The sequence below is a fragment of the Drosophila obscura genome, unplaced genomic scaffold (assembly GCF_018151105.1).
Source record: "Drosophila obscura isolate BZ-5 IFL unplaced genomic scaffold, ASM1815110v1 contig_188, whole genome shotgun sequence".
In the NCBI taxonomy this organism is placed as follows: domain Eukaryota; kingdom Metazoa; phylum Arthropoda; class Insecta; order Diptera; family Drosophilidae; genus Drosophila; species Drosophila obscura.
This window is the reverse complement of record NW_024542776.1, coordinates 908,993-926,174: the sequence shown is the minus strand read 5'-3', so window position 1 is coordinate 926,174 and position 17,182 is coordinate 908,993. Positions and strand designations below refer to the sequence as shown.

Below are 17,182 nucleotides of genomic sequence, written 5' to 3'. Positions count from 1 at the left end.
CAGATCACGATGTCAATGTCAAAGGTGTACCTGAAGCGACAAGCAATATGTACCTGAATTCAACCCCACTCTGTGATAATAGTTTTTTTAGCTTTGTGAGTGTCAATCAATGTGATGTCCTTGCATGTATACTTAAAAGTGAAGTCCAATGCTGGAGTCTTAGATAACATTAGTCCAAAATTCTTAAAAATGTTACTTTCCAAGATTTTGTCCCACGTCACGTATATCTTAAAAACGCCATTACTACGTCCTCCTTTCCGACTGTATGGAAAAAGGAAAAAATTTTATCAATCCCAAAACATAACAATGACTACAGACCCATTTCAATACTTCCATTTCTCTCAAAAGTTCTTGAAAATCTTATGTCTTCACAGATTGAAAACTTTCTGACTCAAAACTCGCTGATTAGCCAAAAGTAGTCGGGGTTTCGGAAAAAACGAAGTTGTATAAATGCCATAACGGATATTGTGGAAGATATACGACAACAACTTGACAAAAACTGGGTTACTTTCTTAACACTTCTTGACCATAGTAAGGCATTTGACTCCGTAAACCATAACATACTCTGCACAAAATTGATGAACCTATTCAATTTTTCAGACACCGCAGTCAACTTTGTTAAGTCCTATCTTACAAATCGATTGCAGGCAGTAGTCTCAGGTACGAATGTTTCCAGTTTTATGAAGCTTACGCGGGGAGTCCCTCAGGGATCTGTGTTAGGCCCTTTATTATTTACAATATATGTTAATGATCTACCTACTGTTTTGTCCGAATGTGAAGTACCATATGCTGACGACGTCCAAATTTATGTTAGCAGTCGCGTTAACGATATAAATGTATGTGTCAGTACGTGTAACAAAATGCTTTCCACAATAGAGAAATGGGCAAAAGAGAATGGCTTGGAAATAAATCCTATAAAATCAAAATGTTTGGTAATTGCTAAAAAAATTATTAATACCAGCAATCTGGAAAAAAAATGTCTGTCTGTCTGTCCGTCTGTCTATCTGTCTGTCCGTCTTGTTGAGCGCCTAGATCTCAGAGACTATAAGAGCTAGGGCAAACAAATTTGGTTTCCAGGCTCATGTGATATCACACTGTTACAAGTGTATTTCAAAATCTCGCCCCGCCCCTTTGCGCCCCACAAAGGACGAAAATCTGTGGCAGGCACATTTTTAAACCTTTTGGAAGGTTGCGGGCCCAACTGGTATTTTTTGTAAATTTTTTTCATTTTTAGGTTTGGTTAACGAATTTTAGCTCCAAAGTCTCTTCATAGATTTTAATGAGCGATACCTTAAACGACGCCAAATTAATGCACCTATACACAAAAAAATAGAGGACACAGGATATAATTTTTTTTCGACTTTTCCTGATTTTTTAAAGTCAAAATTTCGTAAAAAATAACGCACAAAAATCATCATTTTTGCATTTCAATGCTTTTTATTTTCCAGACGGTAAGCTGAAATCACAAAGTGTTTGGGCTTAACTTCTAGCTGTTTTAATTATCTTTTCAAAATAACAAAATTCTTCACAACCAGACGTAAGATACTAGAGTTATGTAAAAAAACAAGCGCTACCTCTGAAAAAAGCTTTAAGAAAAAAACCAGTTTTCAAAAATTCTTTAAAAAAAAGTTCTGCCATAGAAAAAAAAATTTCATCAAACCATTTCTAAGCCCCAAATCTTTAAGAAAAAGTTCGTTTTGTTCCTTGAGGAAAAATCGTGTTGACTAGTGCTATCAGCAACAGCAGATGGCGACGCCACCCCTGCCGACCACCCGTAAAGACAAACTGTTTTGAAAGCAATATTTGTTTTATATTTATGAAAATTAATAAAAAATATTATATTATAATATCCATATAATTGTCCTTTATATAATGCTGCATTAATTAGATTCTATTTGTCTTCACTATTAAAATATTTCATTTGGTTTTTTGTTCTCCTGTTGCTGTTGCAATGTTTGCTCCGTGTTTGCTGGAAAAAGATATCAAATTAATATCTTTTTCTAGGTGGTTCGAAACATACCAAAAAAACAAGCAAATACTTCTGATACTTTTCCAGTATATACCGACCTTTTTGTTTTTTGATCTGAGTACTGCCTTCCGTACAGAGCCTAGAAAACAGGTTTTGCCGTAAAACATTTCTTATCGGTTTAATACGAATATCAACCCTGATTCTGTTCGCTAGATGTTTTTTTCGATCTGAGTATTAGGCTTAACGATTCCGAGGTGGCCACCTAGGGCGATTCGGACTTTCGAAGTTAAAATAGTAATGCCACTTTGTTTAAGTCGTATTTGGAAAGTCGGTTTGGTTCCTTGAAAAAAAAACGTTAGATTTTGTCGAGTACTGTAATTTCTATGCGGTATTTTTTATACCCGTACTAAAAAAGAGTTAAGGGGTAAATTGTAATTGTGGTAAAAGTTGATGTGTGTAACCACAGAAGGAAAATTTTCCGACACCATAAAGTAAGTATATATATGTATATTCTTGATTAGCATCAATAGCCGAGTCGATATAGCCATGTCTCTCTGTGCGTCCGTCTTTCCGTGTTGATGAGCGCTTAGTTCTCAGAGACTATAAGAGCTAGAGTAACCAAAATTTTTTTCCAGGCTCATATGATATCACACTGCTACAAGTGTATTTAAACATTTCGCTCCGCCCCCTTCTGCCCCCAAAAAGAGGACGAAAATCTGTGGCAGCCACAATCGATACGATAAAACTGAAAATATAGTATCGTAGAGAACGACCATTTCTATCAGATGGTCGAATCTAAATCAGATCTGATGATTATTATAGCCAGAATAACGAAATTTTCAGTTGCTTCCTGCATTTCCTCCAACACAAGACCACGCTAATAAGATGATAATTGTAGCCATAAGCTTTACCAACTCTTCGAAAATCATATTTTACCGTTAAATACCGTTTGGAACGTTTCTGGCCCTACTGGTAGTGGAGCTATGACTTCAGTTTAAAAAAAAAATACAAAAATACTAATAAAAACTTTATGGGGTCGGAAACGTTTCCATCTCTGCGTTGCGTACATCCACTTTTACCAAAAATGCAATATACCCCTTAACTCTTCGAATACGGGTATGCAAATAAAGTCGAAATGCAATATTGCATTTAAGCTTATTCAGTTAAGCTTAAATAAATAGTCATTTTTGTTAGTGATGAAAAATTAAATAAATATATTCAAAAACCCTTTGCGCACTCAATTCACTCGCTCACACAACCCTTCAGTCACTGTGCCTTATTTACACATCATAATTTTGCATTGATACTTTAACGGAGGAAAAAATACGAATTGCTTAGGCAACAATAAAATTTATATCATTGATGCCATGTAATCTTATTAGAAGTAGTTATTAGTACAGTGACATGCCGCCCGATATTTTATTTTATGTTCCTCTTCTCCCTCTTTATTTAACACACAAGAGAAAATAAAGAAATGCTCATATATTGCAATCAAAAATAGCGGAAAAATTAAAAAAGATAAAATATTCTAAAATCTGAATCAATCAGTATATATGTATGTATATACTATATATGTGAGCTTATGATTTATGTGGAATTTAAAAATTTTGATTTGTTTACAAACTTGTTTACTTATGCCAGTTGGAGACCTCGTTGGATGCGACAGATACGTTTTCGGAGTGCATAAAACGCTTCGATCTGGAATTTACCGGACTGCTGATATCTTTTCTTAAGCAAATCAACAAAATGGCTAAGAAGAACACCGCCGATCGCTTAATGAATCTGGTGCACCGAATTAACTTCAACGCCTTCTACTCCGATCAAATGGAAAAGCTTTGCGTCAAAGATGCCATGGGTTAAGCTTAACAAATAAATAAATAGCATACAAGTAGTAAGAAAGGCAAAGAAGAAGAAAATGGAAAAATAAAATATAAAAAAAACATTCAACTTAAATATTTATTTTATTACTAGCGGACCCGGCGAACGTTATATCGCCCCATTGTAACGCCTTCAGATAAACTCCACATTGATTAATCCAACAGACTATCAAAGATGAATGCAGCTCTCCAGCGATTTGATCTTGAATAATATAATTCAAGCTATCGACATCCTTCGTCTCGACCCGTCTGTCGATTTTCCGACAGTAAACTAATTTTTCAGCTGTGCCTTTTTATCCGTTTGTTTCACATGAAAATCATTTCTAGCGGACCCGACAGACGTTGTGCTGTCTTAACTATAAATATTGATTTCGAATTGGTATAATTAACTAAAAAATATTTAAGAAAGAAAGTGTTTATTATTGTAATGCTTTATGATAAACAAAATTCTTTGTTTTTTTCTCTGGCGCGTATATAAATAGTTTGGTTGGTACTCCGACTCGGGAACAGGCGACATACATATAACTGGCCATGCGAAAAACATTGATTTTCAAGATTAATGCCACAAACAATTTGCGACTGCCCTTCAGATTGATTTATCGACATTGTAAATGCTAGCCTCACTGGAAACTGTAACCGTTAAAAGTCGAATGGCATGTCGTTCGAAATCAAAGGAATCCGTGGAATCAAAACGTCTTCTCCTTTATATTTCCCTTTCTAAATTGTGGCTTCGATGACGTTGTTCATTAATTTCTTCACCGCAAGTCGGGTGCCATTACAAAGAAGTGGCTGGTTTATATTCCGCAACATAATAATTACCGATCCGATCTTTAGTTGCAGATTATGAGGTGGTAGTCGGGGCAATTCCATCGAATTTAAAAACTACGTTGGATAGCTATAGCTATTAATAATTATTAATTATACCCGTACTTGAAAAAGAGTTAAGGGGTATATTAGATTTTTGGTAAAAGTGGATGTGTGTAACGCAGAGAAGGAAACGTTTCCGACCCCATAAAGTATATATATTCTTGATCAGCATCAATAGCCGAGACGATATACCCATGTCTGTCTGTCCGTCTGTCTGTCTGGCTATATCGACTCGGCTATTGATGCTGATCATTTAATATAAATAATTTATGGGGTCGGAAACGTTTTCTTATCTGCGTTACACACATCCACTTTTACCACAAATACAATATACCCCTTAACTCTTTTTGAGTACCGGTATAAAAAATCCTATTATCAAAATGAACTAGTTTCTAAGTTTCAATATTATTTGAAAAAACCGACGAATTACATTTTTTGTTAATGTGTATTCAAGAAAAATTTGTTTTCAAATTTTGGCCCAGCTTACTGCTCAATCTTGTTATTAATCTCCCCATCATACATGGAGAGATTAAGACCATGATGAAATTATATAAGGTGGTCCCGTCCCTCTCTTTCGAATTTTATTCACACTCACGCAAATCCAATTCTCTCTTTTCTCGGACGAGCACCCAATTTGTAGCATTTTCGTTTGCTTAATAGCAATTTATTAATAAGTATGGATGTTGAACTTAATCAGACAGGCACCGGCTTTCACTTACTTTTGTGTTTTAAGTTTTCAGCCAAACGTCATACATTTTATTTCAAGGCCTCTATTATGTTAAAAAGAGATTTATCGACAACCGAATCGGGCTGCCACAGCTTTTTGATGGAATTCACTATTTGTTGTTGACCTGTCCAATATTTTCAAATCCAATTTTGAGGTTGGTGTAAGTAAATATTATTTAAAAAAGGGCACAAGCTCAATTGCACTTGTAATGGTGTCAAATTCATGTCAATGCATCATTAAGTAAAAGCCGTTTACTTTTCATTTCGGCGAGGAATTTGTTGCCATATAGGCTAATAACAAACTGATGAGCCATCTCGTGGAGAGATTTGCGACAGTTTGCCACGGTAGCCGAGCTCGATGTTATCGCATTTAGCGATTTGATCAAAGCTTGGGTGTCACTGTAGATGTTTCAATGAGTTGCCGTAGTGGCAATTTCACAAAGCCAACTCAAAGCTTCGTTGATCGCTATGACTTCCGCTTGGAAGACACTGCAGTAATCTGGGAGCCTGAAAGAGTGTCTTATGTTTAGCTGTTCGGAGTAGATTCCCCCTCCGACCTTATTGTCGAGTTTTGAGCCATCTGTGAAGATTTGTATGGCTCCGTCTGGGCCAGGTGGTCCCTCGAGCCAGTTGTCTCTGTGGGGGATAATTATTTCAAAAGGAGTATCTACATGATGGAAAAAATAATAAAACGACAATTTTTTTTCGCATTTTTCAATTTTCTTCAGTCAAAATTTTTATTTTTTAAGTTTATAATTTTGATTGATAGTTTATACAGCTATGTATCAAACATAACAAATAATAATTTAAAAAAAATTAGTGTAGCAAATAAATTTTTTATTTTTAGGGCCTGGAAAATAATAGAAACGGCGCTTAAGCTTTGAACCGTTTCTTAGCTTCAAAGGCTAGTAGGTTAACTTATAGTTACATATTTGGAAGTGACAAGGTGATTTTTAGTGACTTCGACCCATCTGCGACCCATGGAATCCACCAGTTCGTCACAAATGGATGGATCCATGGAGAACCATTCGGACTTAACATTTTGACAAAATCATTCCTATTTTGGGTCCTTTAGCCACCAGTCCTTTTCATTAAGATCTCCTAAAGGTGATCTATAGATTAGGTTGTATTCCATCAGGCCAATCCATCAGGGAAACTTCTTTGTCCAGAACCATTTCTTGGTAGCATTTAGGAGTGATTCGGGTCATTATCCTGATCGAATTACCACTTTAATGGTATTTCCTACTCAGAATTATACTGTCGAGTATATTTACATAGTCGGAGGCACACATTTTTTTCTATATCCAAAGTATTGGACCAATAATCGAATGGATAAAGCATCCCCACAACATTATGTGCCCACCACCATGCATACCCGCTTTAACAGAACACCTGGGTCTGGAGATAGTATTAAATGCCTAATATGGTTCCCAACAAATATAAGCCCATTTACCTTAGTTTCATATGACTTTAACACATTTTTGTAACTTGGACGACATAAATGCACCTTCGCGAAATTTACTCGGTTTCTAAACTTTTTTTGGAGTAGTGTTATATTTTTTGAGCTATATGACCTTTTAAATTGACATCAATCAGCCTATTCCTTATAGTACGACTACCAAGCCGTGCTTTAAGATCATTTTTCAGATCTATCAACAAGAGAATGGGATTTTTTTTGTTTTCACAATGCGCCTGTCGTGAACCCAGTTGCGGGCTTTCGTACGCGTGTGTCTCGCTATTTTTGTAGTAATCGAGTAAACACTTTTTTTAAATCCATTTTAGATATGTGTGACCATCTGACCTTGTGTGGCCTTCAGTTTTTAATTTAGATATGTTTTTTTTTATCCCTACAATATACTCCACGACCCATTCTGAACCGAATAATGACAACAACAAAACGGAATCCTTAGGAATAGGTATTTCATATCTTCTTTTGTCTTTTGGCGATAATATATTACCTTTATAATTCGATTTTAACCGTTTTATTACAATATAAGAACAAAATTGGAATGCGTTTCTATTATTTTTTCCAAGCAAAACGTGATCTTCCTACAAATTAGTGTACCTAGCTTATAATTTTTACGAAAGGAGCCCAAAAGAGAATCCAAAGTAACACCCATTATCCTGAAGCTAAGCACAGTTGTTTTTATTCAAACAATTTGCTCCAAAAATGAAATATTTGGTTTCAAATTTGAGTGCGCATGCCGTTTCTATTATTTTTTCCATGACTGTATGTACTCCCTGGGAACACAGTAGTCCGTTTTTGTTGGGACGATCTCGTTTCTGTTTAGGATAGATGCGTGACCGGTGTGCTGTGACACCCATTGGTCGGAGTCTCTCAGATGAATTGCTGCCATTTCTACCTGATCCCTGCCTGCAAGGTCTAGGCTCTGGAGGCATAGGATGGCTTTTAGCGCGTCATTTGGTGTGGTGCGTAGGGCTCCACTGATGCATGCTCCGTAGAGTAGTATTGGCCTAACTATTGCTAGGTATATCCATTGGACTATGCTTGGGTTCATGCCCCATTTCAAGCCAATGGCCTTTTTGCAAGTATAGAGGGCTATCGTGGCCTTCTTCACTCTGTCGTTGATATTCAGGTTCCAACATAGCTTCTTGTCAATTACCAATCCTAAGTATCTGGCATTGTCGCTGAAGGTGAGCCTGCCGTTTAGTATTGGGGGTTGACAGGAGGAAGTTTTCGAGGGATTGACTCTCAGTCCTCGTGACTTTGTCCATTCAGACAGTCGCGTGAGCTTTGAAGTCATTAGATCGCAAAGTGTTTGAGGAATTTTCCCGAGAAGATGATGGCAACATCGTCCGCATATGCCACCCCTTTGCACCACCTTGCGGGGTGCCTCTGTTGACATACCTCGACTGAGTGGATGATCCCATTGATGAAGTCACCGTCCTGCATGCAAGCAATTGATCAATGAGCATCACCATGTGACGATCCACCCCCAGGTCAGTCAGGGCCTCCGTAATGGCCCCTGGTATGATGTTGTTAAAAGCTCCCTCGATATCTAGGAAAGCTATTAAGGAGTATTCTTTGACGTGTAGGGATTTCTCTACCGTCGAGATTACTTCATGGAGTGCAGTTTCCGTGGATTTTCCTTTTCGGTAGGCATGTTGAGCGCCTGACAGCCACTGAGGATTTATGGTTGTTCTCAGATGTAGCCCGACTAGTCTCTCAAAGGTTTTGAGAAGAAAGGACGATAGACTTATTGGTCTGAAGTCTTTCGGGATAAAGACTATTTTAGCCTTGCGCCAGGCGTGAGGAATTTTTCCAACTACCAGTATCTTCCTGAAGATGCATTGCAACCAGTTAATGGCTATGTCTCTTTTTGTAATTGAGCCGGAATGGCCTGGTCGGGACCAGGTGATTTAAAGGAACTAAAGCTATTTATTGCCCAGCTGATGTTCCTTTTTGTGAGGATGTGCGCCATCGATGTTACCGGTCCATCAGTGGCGGGGTCTGCCGGCTCGATGGTTGTGCACCCTGGAAAATGTGTCTCGAGTAGAATATGTAGGGATTCCTCACTAGAGTTAGTCCACGTACCATCCATGCTTTTGAGGTAACCCACCGAGGGGGCTGTTTTTGAGAGGATCTTACGGAGCCTTGCAGCTTCCGACGTCTCCTCAATGTCAGAGCAGAATTTTTGCCAAGAGGCTCTTTTTGCTCTCCTAGTTTCCCTCTTATATAGGGCTAGCTTACTCTTGTAGTTTGCCCAGTGCTCCTCCTCGTTGTGGCTTTTAGCTCTATTGAAAATAGTCCTGCAGCTTTTACGTAGGATATCTATTTGTTCTGACCAACAGGGGGGTTTCTTTTTCCCCCTAGCTTTGGTGGAGGGGCATGCTGCCGTGAAGGCTTTTTTGCATTGTTTGAGCTATTAAGCGTTTTTAATAGCTTTTTTAATTGAATTTAAGAACAGAGCCGATAAATTTATTACAATTTTATTTTATTAGTATTTAGTAGCGGCAGTACGCGTATTTAATATGTTTGCTTTAGGTATATAGACCGAACGTTCTGAATATAAATAATTGACTGATCGCAGGGCAAAATGGGCCGACTGCCCGTGCCCTATGCATAACGAGAGCGTGAGAGCATTATGGCATAGTTAGGCTCGGCTTCTGAGCCGAGTAGAGCAAGAGAGCTGCATAAACGCAGCAGGTGCAGCAGCAACACGAAGGCAGCGGGAGACAGCCGCCAGAACAGACGCTGCCGGGCGTAGGCATATGCGTTATGCTGCTTGACCCGACATACTCCCCCCGTTGGAAGCCTGACTTTCAACAGCATCTTTAAGGGGAAGCAGACACAGCTTTTTAACGGCTCGCTTGGTCATTCCAGATGCAGTCTTCAGAACAGCGACTCGGGCGACGCCATCTCTTCCGGGTAATAGTTCGACCACCCTAGCTAGTGGCCACTTCATGGGAGGGAGATTCTCATCCTTAACAAGGACCACATCTGCGACTGCCAAACTAGGCTTCGGCGTGCGCCACTTTGAGCGCTGTTGCAGTGAAGTGATGTATTCTTCCTTCCATCGGGACCAGAAGATCTGCTGCAAATATGAAACGCGCTGCCATCCGTTCAGGCGATCGAATTTTAGCTGAGTTACGTCAGGCTCAGCGAACGAAGCAGGAGGTCCGCCATTCAAGAAATGAGCTTTAGTTATAACGTCCAGATCGGCAGGATTCTCTGAAGTGGATACTAAGGGTCTTGAATTAATAACTGCCGTGATGTGGCATAACAGCGTACGCAGTTCTTCAAATCCAAGCACCGAGGTGCCTATAGCACGATAGAAGTGATACTTGGCCGTCTTCACTGCAGCTTCCCACAGGCCTCCAAAGTGCGGGGAGCGTGGCGGTATGAAGTGCCAGTCAATAGCCTCAACCAAAAAAATTCCAGGACCGCCTTCTGATGGCCGTCGCTGAGAAATAGGCGCTTTAGATCCAAAAGCTCATTCCGGGCGCCGACAAAATTGGTTGCGTTATCTGACCAAATTTGTCGCGGCCTTCGTCTTGTGCATATGAACCGCTTTAGGCCGTGCAGAAATGAGACTGTAGACAAACCCTTGATCAGCTCCAAATGAACAGCCTTAGTCGCAAAGCAAATGAAGACGCAGACGTAGCATTTGATTGGAGCCTTGTTGCGTGCCTCTGGCTTGTAGAAAAAGGGGCCACAAAAGTCGACGCCTATGATCTCAAAGGCATGAGAACCGTCTAGCCGCTCCTTCGGAAGATCCGCCATGATATGCTCCAATACTCTAGGCTTCGTTCGAAAGCATCTTACGCACTTGTTTACGGCCTTGGTTACCGTTTTCCTCCCCCCAATAGGCCAATATTGGGATCGGAGGCTCGAGGTCCAGCGTGCAGATTCCGTTCGTGAAAGTGAGAAATGATTGCAAACGTAAGCGGATGACTGCTGGGCAGGATGATGGGATGACGGCCATCAAAATCCAACGACGAGTTCTTCAGCCGGCCATCAACTCTGAGAAGTTCGAAATGATCCATGAAAGGATTCAACGATACGAGGGAACTAGATGAGGAGACCACCCCCTTAGCACGCAGTGTCTTCATGTCTTCCCATAGTTCAGTACGCTGGACTAGCCGCACCAATAACTGAGTTCCATGTTCAATGTCAGAAACAGTGAGTCCGGGATGCCGAATCCGGTTGACAAACTTGTAAATATATCCAAAAACGCGTTGCATGGACGCAAAAGAGTTCGCATACTTGGACTCAGATACGATCTACGTAGAGCGATTTTACCAGGAGAACCTTCCGACGAAGCTCCAGGGTTGGCTTAACAGGTAGTACAGTGGGTGGCCAGTCATCAGAGGATCCGCAAAGAAAGGGAGGTCCATGAGCCCAAAGAGGTGACTCGCTCAACTCTACTGGAAGAGCCCCTCGCGAGAGAGTGTCAGCCGGGTTTAATGCTGTGGGAACATAGTGCCATTCCATTTGAGCAGTAAGTTCCTGTATCGTTGCCACTCTATTTGCGACAGCTGATGCATCGCCCGCACAGATAAATAAGAGGCAGGCTTCGTCCCATAAGTAACGGTGTCCAGCTTGAACACACGCAACTCCTCTTGCATGGAATTCCTCCATAGAATACACTGCAAGTTACTGTCCTCAGATGAGACCCTGACACCAGATGATGTTGATGCAGATCCATCGAAAACGACCCGAAGCTTGGTTGTAGAACTATCTTCCTTTGTGACGCAATGGTGAGGCAAAAAATATCGGCAGGAGCTGATTGACTCGGCAGGAACCAAGGACATATGACCTAGATCAAGGTACTCTTTTATGAAAGCAGCATACAGAGATTTTACATCAGGACGGCGATCTAACTTCCGTTCAAGGAGAAGAACCTTCGAAGAGCTTGATGGTACGATTCTCCCAAGAGATCCGGATTGTATTTTTCCGGCAGCCTAACACAATAATCGCCGGTTTGCAATCGGCGGAAATGCTGCACAAAGTGAGCTTCACAATCTAGCTCTTCTTTGGTAGAATTTACTATGGGTTCGATGCAATTCTCTACCTCCCAAAACCGTCGCAGCAGGAACTCAAGTCTCTCGTCTAGGTTATCCTCCGCAGCTACGGCCGGGGCGCGCGAAACCATTAAAGAGGACCCCTTCTTTACCCGGGAACAACCTCCAGATATGACCCATCCCAAGCGAGTCTTCTGAATTGAGGGCAATCCTGGCAATAGCTTGACCTGGCCAACACAGAGGAGTTCGTAAAACAAGCTGGCGCCAATTAGAAGATCAACACGCTGCGGTCTATAGAACTCTGGATCAGCTAATGGCAGATTTGCTGGAATATTCCAGTTGAAAGTGTCTATGCCGAAGCTCGGCTGCCTGTCGGTTATGCTAGAGGCTACGACAGCGGTGATGAGAGTTGAGTATTCCGATGAGCGAGAGTGCAGACTGACGTTGACCGAAACTCCATCCGTGACAAAAGTAGAATCTCCTATTCCTGATACTGACGTTGATGATTTCATTTTTCGAAGCTGAAGCTGATTTGCGAAGCGAGAAGTAATTAAGTGTAGTTGAGAGCCAGAATCAAGCAACGCTCGACAGGGAACAAAAACTCCGGAACGATTTTTTACCAAGACTGTTGCCGTGGCTAGCAGAACGACATCATCACTGAGACCCTGGGCAATAAGAGCAGAAGAGGTAGATGCTGGGATAGATGGTTCAGTGGTATGAGTAGCCGCCGTGGACGCTGAAGCAGAGGACTCAGCGATGGGAATAGATGACGCAGACGGAGACGAAGTGCCAAGTGGAACAGATCTACCTTGGGCTGCAGTAGCATCAGGGCCACCGAAATGCAAGAGAGTGTGGTGCCTACGTCCACAGGTACTTCATTTGCTGGAGCTACATTGACTCAATCGATGCCCTGTTTTGAGGCAATTTACACACAGGGATAGCCTTTTGGCGTCCTTATGGCGATTTTCGGGAGACAGTGCTATAAAATTGGGACAATGATTGATTTCGTGAGCGCTGTCATTGCACAGCACGCAGCTTGATGTATTTTGGTTAATGGCAACAAGTGTGGATTTAGAATGGTTTGGTTTTCTACTCCTGCCCACCTGACTGCTTGGCGCATATGTTGCCATAGCGAAATCCACTGTTTCCAACGTCCTGCATCGCTGCTCCAAAAACGAGGCCATGAACTCCCATGACGGAATCAAGTTGACGAAGGCTGAGTCCTCTTAACGTTCCTCCCACTTGGCTTGAGTCGCCGGGTCCAGTTTACGAAGAAGCACCTGCACTATGATGCATCCTGCGATCTGCTCAGGCGTGCCCAAAGCCTGCAGCGCCCGATATGAGCGTTGAACTTGTCAGAAATCTCCCGCACATCGACACTGACCCATTCTAAACTGCCTGCAGCCCCAGAATCTCAAATGTGCGCTAAAACTAAACGACGATTACACTACCGACAAAATCAATTTTTTTCCTGGATCCAAACCACTTTTTCTGATAGATATGGGGTTTAAAATTTTTTAAGATTATGGTTTTTTTTCTATGGCAGAACTTTTTTTTGGAATTTTTAGCTGTATTTTTTTTTTAGCTTTTTTCAGGTAGCGATAGTTTTTTACATAACTTTAGTATCTTACGTCTGGTTAATTTGTATTTTGAGATAATTAAACAGTAGAAGTTAAGCCATTTGTGATTACAGCTTACCGTCTGGAAATATAACATTGAAATGCAAAAATTATGATTTTTGTGTTTACATTTTGACTTTGAAAATCAGAAAAGTCTATCTTGTGTCCTCTATTTTTTTGTGTTTAGGTGCGTTAATTTGGCGTCCTTTAAGGTATCGCTCATTAAAATCTATGGAGAGACTTTGGAGCTAAAATTCGTTAACCAAACCTAAAATATGGAAAAAATGAACAAAAAATACCTTTTTGAAGGCGGCGGGCCCAACTGCCAATTGGGAACAAAGGAGCGCGATCAGGTACCAAATGTACAACCCTTGTTCGTTTGCTTTGTTCATAGGACATAGGATAAAATTTTTTTTCGACTTTTCCTGAGTTTTTAAAGTCAAAATTTCGTAAGAAATACCGCACAAAAATCATAATTTTTGCATTTCAATGCTTTATATTTCCCAGACGGTAAGCTGTAATCACAAAGTGTTTGGGCTTAACTTCTAGCTGTTTTAATTATCTTTTCAAAATAGCAAAGTTCTTTACAACCAGACGTAAGATACTAGAGTTATGTGAAAAAAACTATCGCTACCTCTGAAAAAAGCTAAAAAAAAAAATTCCAGATTTACAAAATTCTGCAAAAAAAAGTTCTGCCATAGAAAAAAAAAAAAATATCATCAAACCATTTCTAAGCCCCAAATCTTTAATAAAAAGTTGGTTTTGTTCCTTGAGGAAAAATCGTGTTGAGTAGTGTTATTAAAACGCTTTTCCAATAAATCTAATGCTATATTATAGTTGCTGTCCGAGATTTCCAGCGAACGAACTGTCTCCAACGCCGAGTCACGCAGGCAAGATCGCAGATGCTGAAACTTCTCAATGTTGGATAGGTCTGGATGATTGTCGATGATGGTCGTGAACATCGAGTAAAAGTCCGTCCAATCCGCATATCCTCCGCTAAACCTTGGCAATTGTATGGGAGGAAGGGATGATCCTGGCCTACGACGAGGTGGCGGCTGAGCACCGGGAAAACCTGCAGTTGCATTTGCTCCAGCAAACTTAGAATGCAGCGGCATGTATCCGCTAATCCTAGCATGATCGAAGCCTTGAGAGCACTGGCAATTGTTTCAAAGCTGTCGCACAGTCCACTATGAATTTCGTTGCAGTCCAATTCTTCAAGCTCGTTGTGCAATGTTTCAAATTTCAGCTTCTCGATCTGCTCCAGCTTTACCAGTAGCATGTAATAGTCACAGACAGCAGCCTCATCTTCCCAAGCGGTAGCCAATCTTTTCACTTTCTCACATAGTTCCGTTGACTTAATCCTCAGAAAAGACACCCTGTTTTGCTCCCTGGGCACTGGAGCGTCGTTGGCAGCATCCATAGCAGCAGCGGTTCTAAAAACGTTCGTAGCGGGAAGAGGAACACAAAGCGCAACGCGCGTAACAAACGGGAACTTCAAGCGCAATTTGTGTATGCACAGGCGGCCGGTGTATATGCTTGTACGGCAGCTATGTGGTCGATGGCACTGGTTATGTGGTCGATGGAACTGGATCAGAGCGGCGAGCAAAGCAGACGATCGAACAGCAATTAAGTGTTAATTATTATGTTGAAATGTAGTTTGTGATATGTACCAAATTGCACAAATCACGTCGGGGTCACCAATGTTTGAGCTGTTAAGCGTTTTTAATAGCTATTTTAATTGAATTTAAGAACAGAGCCGATAAATTTATTACAATTTTATTTTATTAGTATTAAGTAGCGGCAGCACGCGTATTTAATATGTTTGCTTTAGGTATATAGACCGAACGTTCTGAATATCAATAATTGACTGATCGCAGGGCAAAATGGGCCGACTTCCCGTGCCCTATGCATAACGAGAGCGTGAGAGCATTATGGCATAGTTAGGCTCGGCTTCTGAGCCGAGTAGAGCAAGAGAGCTGCTTAAACGCAGCAGGTGCAGCAGAAACACGAAGGCAGCGGGAGACAGCCGCCAGAACAGACGCTGCCGGGCGTAGGCATATGCGTTATGCTGCTTGACCCGACATGCATGCTTCCGTGAAATTGTCCACTAGACGATTAAGATCATCTTGAGTGTCCGGGCATTTTGGTGCTAAGGGAGTAATTTCTCCATTTTTGAGCTATTTATATCCCAGTTGGCTTTCCTGGGGCTTATGTATTCAGTGGGTGTAGGGTTTTCGAGAGATAGGACTGTCTCGATATACCTATAATCAGAGAAGGATAGGTCCTCTAGGACCAACTCTGAATTATGTCTGACAATTTGTGAGACATTAAGTGAGGTCGATAACCTCCTGCCGGTTTTTTATAATGAAGGTGGGATCGCTCCCCCGATTACAAATAACCAGATTCGAGTTAGGATGAAGCTAAAAAGTGACTCACCCCTTAAATTTGTGTCCGAGGTCCCCCATTAAGTGGGGTGAGCGTTGGCATCGCAGCCTTTTATGAGGCCTGTATTCGACCTCTCGCTGTCGCTGGCTATCTTGCGAACGAGGTCACTTGGAGGGTCGATTTCCTCGTGGGCCATGTAGGACGACACCAGTCTTAGGTATGTCCCCTGTATCTCTAGGCTAGCCGCCGTGTTGTCGTCGTTGTAAAATTGTGGAGCAGAAAGATATTCAGGTGTCTTTTTGAAAGTATGCAAGTACGAGTTTTACCTTCTGTTTGGGCTACGGTAAGCTTGTAGTCCTTCGTCGCTAATCCACAGACCTTTCCTCCTACCACCCAATGCTCCTGGATTAGAACTACGTCGACTCCGCTTGAAACCAAGCGGAGTATGAGAGCAGCAGTAGTCGGGGAGCACCGCTATGGCCCACTCCACCTTCTTCAGCCAGTCGGCCGACGGGCTGGTCTCCGTACTAGCATTCTGCCGACGGAGTATGTGACCTGCACTCCTCTTTTCGGCGTATCTATATTTGGCTTGGGAGCTGGTCGACGGCAAATCGTCTCCCTCCACTTTACCAGAAGGTCGGGCAGCCGCAGTATTGCTTAGCTGCCTCTCCAAGGTTTCTGTTTTGGATTTTGAAGTGCCGCCCACCACGGATTCGGGATGGGACCTCACCGAGTTCGTACCGGTACCTTCCACCGAGCAAGATTTACCTGCGACTGAGCGGGTTAGGCCAGGCCTTTGGACCACTCCCATCCCCTGCTTGAGATTACTCCCTTTTGGCATTTGGGGAGTGTTTTGTATTTGTGTTTTTGTTGTTTTTATACCCGTACTCAAAAAAAGAGTTAAGGGGCATATGAGATTTGTGGTAAAAGTGGATGTGTGTAACGTTTCCGACCCCATAAAGTATATATATTCTTGATCAACATCAATAGCCGAGTCGATATAGCCATGTCTGTCTGTCCGTCCGTCCGTTTGACCGTCTTGTTGAGCGCCTGGATCTCAGAGACTATAAGAGTTAGGGTAACCAAATTTGGTTTCCAGACTCATGTGATATCACACTGCTACAAGTGTATTTCAAAATTTCGCCCCGCCCCCTTCCGCCCCCACAAATCTTCATGTTAGATGTAAAATATACATTGTAGATGTAGATGTAGATAACAGATGTAGCAAAAAAATATAAAATGTAAAATTTTTT

General features: G+C 41.5%; 1 protein-coding gene and 1 pseudogene across 3 annotated transcripts in view; one reads left to right on the top strand and one right to left on the bottom strand.

Moving 5' to 3' along the window:
* Positions 1-3,911, top strand: part of LOC111080911 (gamma-tubulin complex component 2 homolog) — a 34,754-nt gene extending 30,843 nt beyond the window's left edge. For 2 of the 3 annotated variants that reach the window (XM_041593440.1, XM_041593439.1), the window contains one exon: positions 3,611-3,910. In XM_041593440.1, coding sequence (XP_041449374.1) covers positions 3,611-3,829 — 219 coding nt within the window. In that variant the 3' untranslated portion in view covers positions 3,830-3,910. Of the gene's footprint in view, positions 1-3,610 lie in introns of all 3 variants that reach the window. The other variant, XM_041593438.1, reaches the window with a different exon arrangement.
* Positions 3,912-8,521: 4,610 nt separating this feature from the next.
* Positions 8,522-16,463, bottom strand: LOC121404201 (annotated as a pseudogene).
* Between the last annotated feature and the right edge of the window lie 719 nt (positions 16,464-17,182).